We start from the raw sequence: 14,431 nt of genomic DNA, 5'->3' as shown, positions 1-14,431 counted from the left end.
GAATACAAAAAATATAAAGCAGTAAAACTGAATAACTTAAAACGTCTGAATCAATCAATCTGAATGTGAATCTTACCGCAGTGTTCTTACTCATGAAGATGTGGTCTTGTCACAGTGTAATGATGAATACCTCTGTGTGTACTTTGGGCACTAAATGAGTTCAGGTTAGCTTGGCAGGACCCGAGCCTGGATACATGCCAAAGCTGACACTAAATGGGAGTGATGGCAACAATCTGCTATCCAGTGCCTCAGTTAGCTCAGCAAGCTCTTGTAATTCAAACCTCACACCTTCACTTCCACTGCTGGAGGGCTGTCTTGAAAACTGGTGCTATATAAAGACCTGACACTGAGATGGGACCTCAACTTAAAGGTGGGGTCATTACAACCAGGGGCATCTAACTCAGGGCAGTAAAAGAGGAGCTGGCAAGAGATGGGGGGTGATTCTTTTACGCAGCACTGAGAGGCAGACAGCTGCAGTGTATGTGGATGAAAGGGGTACACAGGGCTGTAATTACAGTTAGAACATCGCTTGCATCTCTGACCTCCTTTGATTACAAACTATCCTCCCAAACCATCCCGGGTCATTACTCACCTCGCTAACTAGTATAGTAAATCAGCAGCAGAGCACTGACCTGATATTAGAGCCACAGCAAGAGAGTAAACAGGGCTGGGCTATGGAGGCTGCAGCATTATAAATAATCTATGAAGAGATGGAGCAGGAGCGAGGTGTGGGAGATGTTTATAGCAGGTGGACAAACACCTGTCACTTTGATAAGCCTGATTTATTTTGAGTGACATGTCAGCACATAGCTCTAACCTGCCTGACAGCCTGGACTCCACACCCTTGAAACACGAACTGCTTGCAACGTTGATGTATACAGTATATGAGAGGGCTGACAATCATCGCCACAGCATTAACAGCTTCATTAGTGAAAACACCAGCTTAGATGTGATGGTGCTAATCGTAGTATCAAGTAGGGGGTTGATGGTGAGGTTTTTGAGGCCAGGAAATGTGGTTTTCGGACGTTGGAGCCACATCTGTCACCCGCTCCAGAAATATACAAGTCCTCCTTCGACATCGCTGTCTGCAGCACCCAGAAGGCTATTAACGCGAAGAGAGAGCAGACACCTATAACATGTGAGAAAAGTGGGCGTGGTGCTTCGAATAAATGGCCTGTCTAGACCTATATTTAGTGCCCCACCGCTAACCCTGCTCTGCAGCTCATAACATTAGATGGTAGATATCAAAAAACCACTAAAATAAATTTTTAAAAAATCGAAGCTTCAAATTTCCAGAAATATGAGTTTTCCTGCTGTGATTGTCATTAGCATTCACTTTGAATACACCATATCGTCCCACAGTGTCACGAGCCAGCGGAAAAAAACTTAATTTGTCAGCTGCTATGAGTTATGTTCACAGAAACTGACCTCAATTAAGAGTGACTTACCTTTAAAGTGTGTCTATTCCAGATTTTAAGATTTAGACTGAGGAAAAGAAGCTTTAATGGAATGCTGACATAGGGCCAGTTGGAGATGTAATACATTTCCTGCAAAATGCCAGGGGATACCACATAAATAACACTCTGTTATGCCTGACAGAAACTCTCTATGAAGCTGTGATCTACTGCTCTGTGACCTGGTTAAAGAGCAGAAGAAGCAGCTGACAGCTTGATCAAAATTACCTCTCCAAAGTGGTATAGATCAAGCCTTTAGCCTTCTCAACAAGCCTGATGCATAATAATAATCAACAAAGATGAGCGGGTTATATTAGTGTACCGTTATTCTTCTGAGTTATTTATGTTTGCACATGGCACGAATTATGAGAGCAGTAGCATCAAAAGAAGTCTTACTGGGGGAAAAAAATACACTATGTCACCTGTAACTTCTTTGAACTCTCAGTCATTATCAGCAGAAAATGACTACAAATGTGTTTTTACCTGAAGGGAAATGCGTTTTATATTTCCATCATCTTTCTCTGTAAATCCAGTTTTATTTATTATTACTCAACAGCTCAATCTATACACATTTGGCTGGCAGAATTGTCGCTTTGTGGTTAAAAGTATTAATTAGTGATATTCTGGTATCATTAGTGTAATTTAGTGCCCGGCAGATTAATAGCACGGTGACATTTATCTTTGAAACATTATATCTTGATGTTAAATTGCAATAAAAGACCCTGTATATTCTGAGGATATGGCTGTCCAAATCTAACAGGAGATGGGGGGAGTGGGGTGGGTGGGGGGGTGAAGTTGACATCCATTAAGGAAATCCTTTATTGGCACATAAAAATGAGAGGCAACATTTAGCCTTACTTGCCTTTGGCAACTTAACCCATTGCCAAACATTAAAACGAACGCTATGTCAGCACTAAGGAAATATTTTTGTTTAGACATTATAGCCCATAATTTAGCAACAAGCCCAAAACCTGATGGAAGCATTTCAGAGCATTGTCATCACAATTTTTGCCATCTATATGGCAGAATATTGCATTATTTGATTATACGTTCTTTCTCTGCCCTAAAACAAAAGCATTTCCTCTCTATATTCAATAACTCATTATGGTAATTCATTACATCGCCAATTAGTAGAGAAGCTTTATCGCTGCACTATACCATAAAGGGCAGGATTTATGTTGTCTTTGAATGTCACCCAGAGGACAGAGGACGAGCTCATCACTCAAGAAGAACAAAATAGAGAGACACAGAAAAGGGAGAAAAAATAGAGGGAAGATGAAGGGAACGATGCAGTGAGTTATCGGTTAATGAATGCATTTTCCCTGCCCATTTTCTCACAACCTTGAGAAACATTGACAAGGAATCTTTGTCTGTATCAAACCAAAAATGAGCATATATAAAAACATAGCTTTGGTATTTCATTCAGTGAGGAGACTGTAAAAAGCTATGTACAGTACGTATGTAACCTCAGAGGGATATGCCCAGCCGCAACCACCTCGCCTGCTGTCAAACAGCCCCTCAGAGGGCGATAAGCATCCATACTATCTGTGTGGGTGGCTGTCTTATTAGTGCACCTCAACCATTTCACTCAGGCATGCAGCACGAGCAACCATCTGCCACGCTGTCATCCTCTGCCCAGGCAAGTCTCTCAGGTGCCATAAAATAAAAAGTGTCCCTTTGAAGATTGGAGCAAAAAGTGCTGAGCAGATGAATAAAGTCATTTTAAAATAAATAAATATTTTTGTAACCAGGAGACCCTATACACGTCTTTAGTGTACACCCAGGTTTAAATATTGCCTTTGACCTAACCGCACAGCATTACAGACAACAAATAATGTGATTTATTATTCAGGGTAGATTAGTATTCATAGATGCACTTAGTGCATATAAAGTATAAATATTTTATAAATATTTCTCCCCATCAGAAAATGACAAGAACCAAATATTTCTTCTGTTTGATAATATTAATTATTTAAACTTTATGTCAAGAACTGGGTTCTAAGACAAGAAAGAAGATACAGCTGTGTAGACACTTCTATCAGTGTCTTTGTTAAAGATAAACTGACACTCCAAAACTCTCTACTGCCACCTTGTGGACTTTTAGGGGGGGGGAAACAAAAACAAAAACCCACAAACACACAGGGGAGGTCCAAACATCATGTATTTACATTTTTATTTATTTTGCCAGTTGCAAAATTCAAAATTTGCCAAAAGCAGCAAGTGAGATCATATTGTTTTCAAAAAAACTGAATACAGAATAAATAACAAAGAAAGCAGTGCAAAGTGCAGAAAACCCTACATGTATCAGTCAAATTAAAAAAAAAAAAAAAAAAAAAAAAAGTTAAATCCTTATATCAAATCAGTCTCTTACAATGCGTATCACAGGGAATGTTCTTCAAAAAAATTCAATACAAAAAACAATATTTTACCATATTTATAATTACTAGTTTTTCAGTTGCAACTTTTGAGCATTTGGAACGAGCAATTGGAAAGCCACAAGATGTTAGCAGTTTACACCGGGTGCATTTAAATAGCATAGAGCTCCAGCAGATAGTTTTTGGGAACAATACCTATAACTCCATTCTTCTCTCCAACCCACCAGCCAAAGTTCTGATACTCCTGGAAGCACACAGAGAAGCAGAAACAAGGAAGGAAAAAGAAGTGTGTTAGTGCTCCTTCATCCTAGCTGATAATATTCTGCTGAAATCAAAATTGATAAAACAGAAGAACAAATGACGCCTTCTTTCTTTCGGCTGTTTTCCATCCACTCTACAGTACTTATCTCCCATCAACACCTGTACACCTCCTTGCCTTCCGTTCTGCCTCTTTACCTGGTGTCAGTTTTGAGACTGCACGTTTCCCTCTACTCCACACAAAAAGCTCAGTGTGCATAAAGCACATCGCACATAAATCTGTCAAAGCGTGACAAGTAATAGCTCCAAATGGCTGTCAGCACGCTGAGATGTGAGGAGGACACTGCGAGGAGAGATCTGAGACAAGACGACAATAACTCACTCACTCTCTCCCTTTCTTTCTCTCTCGCCCCCCCTTTCTCTTTGACCTTACATCAAAGTCTTCCCTGCGCATGAATCAAGACCGGAGATCACGTTCTGACAAGGCTGAAGGAAGACGAACCTGGACAACGTTTCACATCCAAGCCAGAACTCGGGGACAATGAAGGGCCACATCTGTGTCCACTTATTCCCAAGACAGAGCAATGGATGTAAGCGATCATATGGTAGTATTAGACAGAGGGGGATTATGCTCACTATAGTGAGGGCTGACACTGACGGGTCTCTGGTGACGGGCCATTTATCACATCAGATAAAGACAGGCTTGACACACCGTTTCAGTATCTGTATCAGCCAAATCAATATAATGCTGTAGAAAGCCATTCGAAACATCTAAATTATTAACACTAAATTTAAATAGTAAAAATATTATGTTTACATAGCTACCACAGACAAACAGAAAATGTTAAATCCACTTTCCTAAAATGTCATTTCATCACAAGCCCCTGGAGGCTAATATAGCAGCTTGACATGAGGTGTGTGTAAAGGAGTGTGCGTCCACATTACGACTTCCTGCCACCAGCCTTTGAAAACGGCGACACCTCATTGTGTCGTTGGCCGGCTGACAAATAAGTCATGCTTTAGTAAGTGCTGGACGCAACATGAGAACAAATATGTAGAGCTGTCGATGACTAATGACACCACACACTGCAACAACACACATCAACACAAATACCCTCGGCTAGTCAAAACAACCGTCCTGTAATTTGATTACTTTCACCAAATGAAAAAGTCCCGGTGCATTAGTTAAAACATTGTGGCATTTTAAGCAGAGAGACCTTGCATCTCTCAGTCAGTTTGTTACTAATGGGAGGCTGGGTGTGTGTTGGGGGCGACGAGGTGTGCAGCATATCCGGTCAACACAATCGCCCTTAGTCAGGCCTTATAATCAGCTCCCAGGTCCTGACTGGGGGGTCTCCCAGCTGTAACACTACAGCTATTTCTGGTCTGCAGAATGGGGGAGGGACACATTCGAGGAGGGAGAAAGGAGAACAGTGGAAGAGGGAATGGCGGAGGGGGGGGGGGGGGGGGGGGGGGGGGGGGGAGTCGGCTGTCCATTTAGCTGCAGCTGGCTGCTGCAGTCCAGACAGGTTTTATGGTCATTGCCCTCGCAGCAGGCCACAACCCCCAACACCAAGGTTTTAGCTAATGGCACTCCCAGTCTAAGTGAAAGGGCAACTTGATTCTTGGGCCTTTTCTACACACCAAGGAGAAGTCATAAACAGGCATTTGGTCAATGAGGATTGGACAGTCTGTCTGCTTTGTGCATTTGTGTCCCTCCATTAGTGTTGAAGGAACAATCAATTGATTTGGTGAAAAGAAAACCAACAGTCCTGATAATTCATTATTTAGTTTTATTGTAGTGTATTTAAAAGAGAGAGCGAGAGAGCAATTTTCTGGTCCCAGTCTCCTAAACGTGATAATAAGGTGAATTTGTCTTGAATTTTATATTGACATCATGTTCAATATAAAATTGAGAAGGGCTTTAAAAAAATATTTACACATTTCAAAGGTGAAAAATAAATTTCTAGTGCTTCCTGCTATACATGGAGTTAATAATATGACTATGTAGCATATTACAATTGTATTTATTTATTTGTGCATCTCTGTTTAATGTACAGCACATGCCTCTCAAATTTCCCCCAAGTCTTCTTTGCCTTAAAGAGCCAGTAGATGGCAGACTTGAATTTGAAAAGCAACCTGGCCCGTTGACAACAGAATGTCTCAATTGACTCCATGCTCCATAGAAACCAAACCAGACAGGAAATATTGCCCGTCTGGATGGAGCACATTTCACACATTATTTATATATATTTTAAAGACAAACCACACATCTCGACGAGTATAAAATTCCACTGCTCATTTTCTGTCCAGCGTCCAAAACAAATCTTGTTAAATGTATCACAACAAAATCCAATTCAGCGTTCATAGAACCGGTTAAGTACAAAGGGGCTCCTGTTTAGTTACATAATAAAGGTAAAGAACTGCCTCTCAGTTCTCCGGCTCATGACTAGCTGACAAGCCTCGGAAATTGTGCGTCCATTACACGTCCTCACCTGCTCTGAATAGAGTGGCTGACCAGCCTGGTTTTCCTGAAAACACACATTCCTATTTGGCGAGGTGAGAGAAATTTCTGAGAGGTGTGTGTGGGCTGAAGGCTGCTCACTGCCTGGCATGGCAGTAGCGACAGCGTACTGAAACAGTCCAGATGGAAGTGATGGAATTACGCCGTGTGCCAGCTAAGCTCGGCCTCCGCCAACAGCACTAAAACAGTTTCCGTTGTGACACAACTAATCCCCATCAGAGCGCCAGAGAAGGAACCAAGCCCAGTCTGCCTCTTACCATCAGCCTTCCACCTCTAGGCGGTGGGCCAGGTGCTGCCAGTAAAGGATCTGAATAGTCAGTTCCTCTAAGAGCTTAGGAATAACTCACTTTAGGTGGTCTGAAACCAGCCACTTGGTCTACAAACCTCTCAAACTTTTGCAGTGTGGTTGGATTTAAGGTAATACCAACTTTATCGTGCGTCAAGACAAGAATCGCCACAGTTTATCTCTGACATCTAGGGTTTAGCCTCATCATACCTTACTCAGGATGTAGATGGCATCTCCACGTTTGAAGGACAGCTCGTCTGGGTGGTCCCCTGAACAGTCCCACAAGCCTTGGTAGTAGTTCTGATAGTCTGTGCTCTTATCAACTGAAAAAGAAAAAAAAGCAAGGTGATGACAGATCGGCGCTTTATTTTCTAGCCAGAGTAATCCTTCTAGATGTACAGATTTCACACAGCAATTACTTGTTAGTTTGAACCGAACCTACAGGGGGCAGCCAAGAGCCTACGGCAGAATTTGGTTGGATCAAAAACCAAATCAAGAAGGTCAGCAGTGTCCCAGTTACCTAATGAATTCTCATTAAATTTAAAAAAAAAAAAAAAAAAAGGTTTTGGGGTGTATTGTTTGTGCATTATTTTTTAATCACGAAGCAATGCACAAAGAGAAATGTAAAAGCTGGGCACTGCTTTCAGAATTAAAAAGAAAATAGTGGTGTTTAGTAGTAAAATGTACAATGACAACTAACTACTATGTAGTGCAGTGCATTAGTATGCTGGATTCAACTGGTTTGTAGTTTGAAACCAAGACGCAGCTAGTGTTTTAGCAGCTGGGGTTTCCACTTCTGAGCAAGTCTGTTTTTAAAGTCTATAAAGCTGGCCATTCTGAGTTGTGTGGTGAGACTTGGTGGTTAGTAACTGGAAGTTTGCTCAAATGTGCAGAGCAGACAGAGGCGGATCGTTTTTGGAGGAAAGGTATCAGCTATTTACAGAACTATAACATGCTAGTTATTGTAAAAGGAACTTGGCCAACTAGGCTGAAGTTATTTCCAGTATTGTGCTAACTTTCAGTTGCATTCCTTCACGAGAACTTCCTCTGCGTATGTCACTTCTTCATAGCTGTTAGGTTTCATTTGCTGTGTGTACGTGTCACAAAAAGGTGGATCATTTTTTAAAGTTTCTTCTGTCTATTAAGAAACTTACTACATTCTAATTCACTAAATATACCACTTAGGATTGAGACTAAGCACAAATGTCAGTGCTTTGTGTACCTGCAGCAGGAGGAGGAACAGGTTTGCTTGCCGGCTCAATTTTTGGAGGACGAGGCTTTGCTACAGCCGGAACTTCTTCTTCTGGAGAAACAAAACGATATAAAAAATAAAATCAGATCAAATCAAACAAGATCCACGCACTTTGTTAGAGGTTATCATTGTAATGTAATGTAACACATGGTCAGACCTGGAAGCTCTTCGTAGATGTCTTCATCGATTGGCTGAGCCATCGTCCCTACGTCATCGTACATTTCCTGTTCCTCGTCGTCTTCTGGGATGATGCCCGACATATCTACAAACAGGAGAACAAAATTAGTTTTATTGCTAGGCATGATAAATGCAGATTTTCTTTCCCCAGTAGGTGCTACTAACTTTAAAGAGCATAATATATATATATTTTTTTATGAATGGCAAAGGTCAAACCTTTCAAAACAAAGTCTATCTGTTTCACCCACTCTTCCGCCTCCTTCGGTGATGACGCACAAAACTGTCATGAAAGGGGGAAGAGAAATGAATGTGAATGTGCAATAAGGAGGAGCTCTACATATATTAATTAACATAAGCAAATAATATTGCATTTATGCATAGTAAAATGTTCCACATGGAAGAGTCTGAATGTTAGAAACACTCATTTAGCCTTATTCAGTACGTGTCAGGCTGAGCTACTGCAAAGGCAGTAGTGTCAAATGGAAAAGCATTAAAATAAAGATTTACTGAAGTGCATGGATAGACACACTGTGCCAAGTTTTAAACATGTCACATCTCAAGTTTGTATTTGGTTTTGGTTATTTCAGTTTAACAGCATTTTAAAAAAGGCAACGACTGAAAGAAACTCGAGCAGCCATCGAGAGATGAGCGTACCTGATAGACGCGCTTGTCTGGGGCCAAAATTTCGAAGCAGCAGTCTTTCTTCGAGTCCTTGCGTAAGGTGTTGTTCATTTTGACACCGTACCCATCGATACTGAACTCACCCTTCTGCTGCTTGTCTGGTTTAGAAAATTAAAGCATCATCATTATTGGTGCAGATGCAATAACTGCATCAATACTGTTAAAAAGAAAAGGGGGGAAAAAAGGGAAATTATTCACCCACTTAAAAATGAAGAAAGTACCTTTCTCACTGCCGTAATAGTAGAAGGTGTGATGGCTCAGAGCACACCATCTCTTCTGCCACTCAGTACCAAAAAAGCTGTGATCTGTGGAGGGAGAGAACCACATGCATAGAGGATTTTCCAGTGTGTTTTGATGGCTGTAAGCGTTGTGATTTTTATATATATATAGAATGGACAAAAATACCTGAACTGTAAAGAAAGTGTGTATTAGATTACAGTCTTTATTTAGGGTATTGTGTGAAACACAGTAGAGTCAACTAACTTTTTGCAGATGTTTGGTGTTTTGCATTATGTAAGATTCTTTGTAAAGGTTAAAAAACAAAAAAGCCTTCTTTTTGTTCACATCTGATAAAAAGCCAATTTAAAAAAAAACCCAAAAAACCAACAACACACTGGCCCAAGGATATTTGAGAGCTTGCATATTTCAGTAACCAGGCAGCCTCCTTTTACTTTACAGCTTTTTCCCCCTTGGAAAAGCTGCCTTGTACATATCTTATAAGCAGAGCACCAACCCTTTCTGCGCTTCTCAAGATATCCTGCTTTAAAGACAGATGGCAGGTCCTGGGCCGCCACAGGTGGGGACTGCTGGGAACCTGGAAAAAGAATTAAGGAAATCCAAATATGTGACCCGTCATCATTGCTGCTGAATCCTTAATAACTGACTGTTGTTTTTTGTGGCGGGGGTCTTAAAGTTAAACATGACCAGAAGGTTTATGAGCTACTTTGCTATCATGCATTTGTTTAACCGATATTAAATTGAATAGCAAAGCCACTCTGAGTAATATTTTACTCTCACTGGAGAAGGTTTCCCTTGCCCTGTCTAACTTCAAATATTCAAATGCCGTGTCAAAGTTGCATTGTGTGAAAGAGCAGCCATAAAACTGGCAGCTGCTTATAGGCCATAAACCCCAGTCCCCCAATCACCATTTCATAAGGATTTCCCTGATACTCTGTGGTGGGAAAAAAGGGGGGGCAAAAACAAAACTGCAAATGCAAAAATCTGTCACGGTTTGGATAATGGAATAAACAGGATTAAAGCTAGTGTTTATCGGGGAATGTTTTTGTGTCATAACCTGCAGCCACAGCAGTAATTTTAAGCCCCTAGACTGTGGCTGAGAGAGCAATAAAGTGTGCTTTAGCCATCAAAGGGGAGGGGTGAGGGAGGTGGTAGGAGTAGCAGTTGTGCACCCAAATTGCTTCCCAAGTATGTTGCCAAGTTACAGTTGGAATGTCTCACTCATTGTGCCACTCAAAGTCGCTTTCTCCAAGGAGCCAGAGCAAAGATCTGTATACTTTCCTGCCAACACGGAGCTTTCGGTGCTCTAATCCGCAGCTTGCGAGCAGTTAGCGAGTCAACTCTGTTTGTCTGCTAAGTGTTTGTGGCTCACCTTCGAAAGCATCATCATCCTTCTCCGTGCGCTCTGACTGCAGCGACCCCCCGTCGTTGTTGCTGTCAACTTCCTCCTCGTCATCCGAGTCATTTCCACCTACTGCAGTAAACACAGAGGGCTGTGAAGTAACTGCACACAGTGTAACACAGAAGTTGCCATTGTGTGGTGTTAGAGGTGTTATGTGGCCAGTTTATTATGAAATGTTACTCTTTTTTGCCCTTGCTTTTTCAAATTTGTGGGATAGGTTTGTAATTGACTTGTGGGCCTTCGCATTAATGTCAAAACACACCTACAGGATTATTCAGCAGACAGACAACTTACCTTTGTCCTTAAAATCTTGTGGAAAACTGTTTGGGAGAAAAAGACGGCAAATAAAGTTAATCACAACAACTTATGCACCTGCAAAGCAAATCAAAACTGGAGTATTTTCATGTATGCTGGTTCCAGTCATGAGTCATACCCTTGCTTGACCTCCTTTATCCTCTTGATGAAGGCTTCCCTCTTCTCTTTCGCCTTCTTGCTTAGATTTTCTGCCTTCAACCCATCAATGAGGTAGTTTTCGAGATCTGAACAGCACAAGAGGTAAAACATTAACATGTTCTGATGGCTGATAGCAGTCAAGTGGCCACACCACTGATGGACATCCACAACATAAACAAAGGAGCAGTTTGCAGCTTTGACGTCCAGCTCATGCCTCAAGTTTGAGACATGAAGCGAGTTGTTTTTTTAATGAAATGCCAGCACAACCGTCGATTTGAGTGAATATAGCAGAAAAAAGGGGGAAAACTGTGCTTCCTCTTTTTAAAAAGAAAAGCAGTTTGTTATATACCAGACTTAAAGTAAAACAAGTCTTTATAAAATGCGGAAATAAACTCTCCTCTACTCCAAAGGCAACTATGAATCGACAGCTTTACCTGAAATGAGCGTCGTTAACTCCTCGGGGATCGCACGCATTCTTACCGCAGTTTCTAGCCTGAAGCGATTGAGCGTCCAGCCTGAGGAAGGGAAACTCTAGCCTGCGCGACACGGAAGCAGCAGCTCGGGCTCGAAGATATACGGAAGTTAATCTGCTAATTATTTATCAGTGACCACACAGTTCCGCTGCAGGACAAACACTCAGAGCCGCCTGCTCGGTGTTCGGCGTTCACTGACGTTGACGTTTATTGGCCTTTATTTATTTTTTGACTGCCACCGTAGACAGGAAATTGATGCTTTAATGGAGCAACGGGTCTTTACGGAATAATAAAGTCCGAGCATAACGCCGCGATCATACTGTTGATTGATTCCAGATCATATTTTTTGGCACTTAAGTCTGCTCTCTATGGCTGACTCGCTGAACACATTAGGGGCGTCTTTTGTTTTACAGCGATGCAAGCTTTGAGTCTATGAATATGTCAGGGCTGTAATCCAAAACAGGGATCATTAATAGATTAAAAAGTCAATCATATAATGCTGAATGCTTCTGTGCCAGCTTCCTCAGATGTTTCACGGGAGTCTGTGCTACTTCTGCTGCACTGCTTTGTACTCTGACTATATATTTGACATTTTAAAAGGGAAGAAGAAACAACAAATATGCAGGTTATTTTAAAAGAAAACGATAGAACCAGGAAAGAGTGACTCCCTACATCAAGTTAAGTCAGCGCCTCTGGTGCATTTATGGAAAATGGCCTTTTCTTTTTGTTTTGTCACATTGTTTATAAAGATGTCAGTCATTTATTCGTCTTTTTTGACAGGCGGTATCACCCAATCTGGGTTAAAAGACTGAGCCTTTGAACTGTATACTCTGTTGTTTTGGAGGAAGGAGACAGAAGTGTCGAGGCGTTTGTGGCACAGCTTTAGTCTCAGGTGTTGGCTTGGCTACAGGTAGTTGTGCTGCCACAGCCAGTCAGACTCTGTAAACAGATCATATGATCATTAAACGTTAAACAAGGATTTTTGTTCAGAATCACGATTGAATTTCTCAGTATTCGAGTTGTTACAAATCATAACGCAAAATTAAACCTTTTCCACGTTTTCTGACGTCACTTCCTGTTTCTCTTCATCCGAGCAGCCAGCACGTTGTTTATGAGCCTCAAATGCTCTGCGGCCATTCAAAACCTGACCCCCTCCTGACCTGCCGGTAGTTCCTCCCAGCTTTAGAGGAGAGCCGCTTTGACTTCTGACCTCTGTGTGCCTCTGTGTGCCAGCGCATGTGTGCGAGCAAGGGGAGGGCTCTTACAGGCAAAGCCATGTATCTAGTTTCCATAAAGCTCTATCTTACTTGCCTGTCGTCTCAAAAACAGCCCAACGCCTTTGGTTCCTTCCCCTTTTATCACACTCATTACAGGGGTCGCAATCCACCGAGTGCCCACTGCACTCTAGCTGTTTAACATGCAAAACACGGATTAATTCATAGTTTAGTTTATCGTTTTTGTATAATAAGATACTTTATTTGGTGAGTGTAAAATAAAAGGTGGGAGATGATCATGTGGACCATTGTTGTGCTTTTAGAAAAGGAGGTGTTGCTTGGTTAACACTGGATCTACAGTTATGAGTCCACGTCCGACTGCTTCTGGGCCTACTGGGTTTAATATTAGGCTTTCACGATTTTGTCCTTGTTCTCAAAACATGCAGAATGAGCATCACTTTGAACCATTTTCAGGAGGACGAGCAGTTCACCGCCTCACCTCACATTCGTTTTTATTAATGCTATGAGGCGCTTAGCGTGCGGTCGAAAACGCAGAGGGTGTGTGTGTGTGTGTGTGTGTGTGTGTGTGTGTGTGTGTGTGTGTGTGTGTGCAGGTACACTGAGCATATAAATGAATATCTGCCGCCTGGGGACTGTTTTCAGAATAATTTATCACTGTGGTGGTTAATTTTATATAGCACCGAAGAATGACTTTGGTTTTTAACCAAACATTTTTTTTTAAATTCTAAACAGTAAATAATGTATATGAAAAATGGGAGTTGGATGGAGGGGGGGGCCCTTGTGGAAAAAGCGTCTTTAAGTCGAGCAGAGGACCAACTGGTCGGTGTGAGAAATTCCTTTAGCATTAAACGGGGTCGAACTGCCTTTGATCCAGACCAACATAAATTTACCTCAATTTCATGATGATTTACTAAAAAAAATAATAATAAACGGTTCATATACATAAATGCCTTCAGCCGTTTGACTGATATGTGACCATTGTTCTCAGTCGAATCCGTTTTATAGTTACATCATCCAATTAATTTATAGGCTCAGTTACATAAATTTATATATCAATTTGGAAAAAATGCCTTACGTCTGCTGCTTTGAATGAGTCCTACTTAATTTTACATCATAAAAAGTTTTGAAAACCACAATGGGGCAAGGCGCACGTCTTAATTCAAAGAGATTGTATTACATTGCGGCTCGGGCTATAAACAAGCACCCTCAGTCCTGTGAGTTTTATAGGCAATAAAACGTAATTAGAAAGCCAGGAAAAGTCATAGCTTTTGGCCTGGGACTCCTAGCAGGCAATTCACACAGCAAATTTTCTTTTTCTGCGTTTAAGTATGGAGAGGCAATGAATCTCTCGCAGTGCTCCTTTTTGTGTGTGTCTTTTTGTGGACTATATGCTACCAGACCCACGGCCACGCTGGAGAAATTCTCTCAGCACAATCTATGAACATAGAAATGTAATACAGCAACAAAAATTACACATTTATACAGCTTTTAATTTTAGTTTATATGTGTTCAGTGCATTCACAGGCTAATTAATTTAATGGTAAAATAATCCTTTTATATTAACAGCTTATATTGTTTTTTCTCATTTTTGAGAATCTAATTCATTTCATTTTATGGCTGATGC

General features: G+C 41.2%; 1 protein-coding gene across 1 annotated transcript; it reads right to left on the bottom strand.

The window, feature by feature from the left end:
- Nucleotides 1-3,610: 3,610 nt before the first annotated feature.
- Nucleotides 3,611-11,682, bottom strand: skap2 (src kinase associated phosphoprotein 2). The gene is made up of 12 exons (XM_084944920.1): nucleotides 11,534-11,682; nucleotides 11,080-11,185; nucleotides 10,941-10,966; nucleotides 10,617-10,718; nucleotides 9,741-9,821; nucleotides 9,229-9,312; nucleotides 8,981-9,105; nucleotides 8,543-8,606; nucleotides 8,307-8,411; nucleotides 8,120-8,200; nucleotides 7,108-7,220; nucleotides 3,611-4,073 (listed from the first exon to the last, which is right to left on the bottom strand). Exons 1-12 carry the CDS (start codon nucleotides 11,571-11,573, stop codon nucleotides 3,981-3,983), a joined length of 1,020 nt encoding a protein of 339 aa, XP_084801046.1. The 5' UTR covers nucleotides 11,574-11,682; the 3' UTR covers nucleotides 3,611-3,980.
- Nucleotides 11,683-14,431: the final 2,749 nt, after the last annotated feature.

The sequence above is a fragment of the Perissodus microlepis genome, chromosome 11 (genome assembly GCF_051167445.1).
Source record: "Perissodus microlepis isolate ML-2025 ecotype Zambia chromosome 11, ASM5116744v1, whole genome shotgun sequence".
Classification (NCBI taxonomy): domain Eukaryota; kingdom Metazoa; phylum Chordata; class Actinopteri; order Cichliformes; family Cichlidae; genus Perissodus; species Perissodus microlepis.
This window is presented reverse-complemented; position numbering and strand designations above follow the sequence as displayed.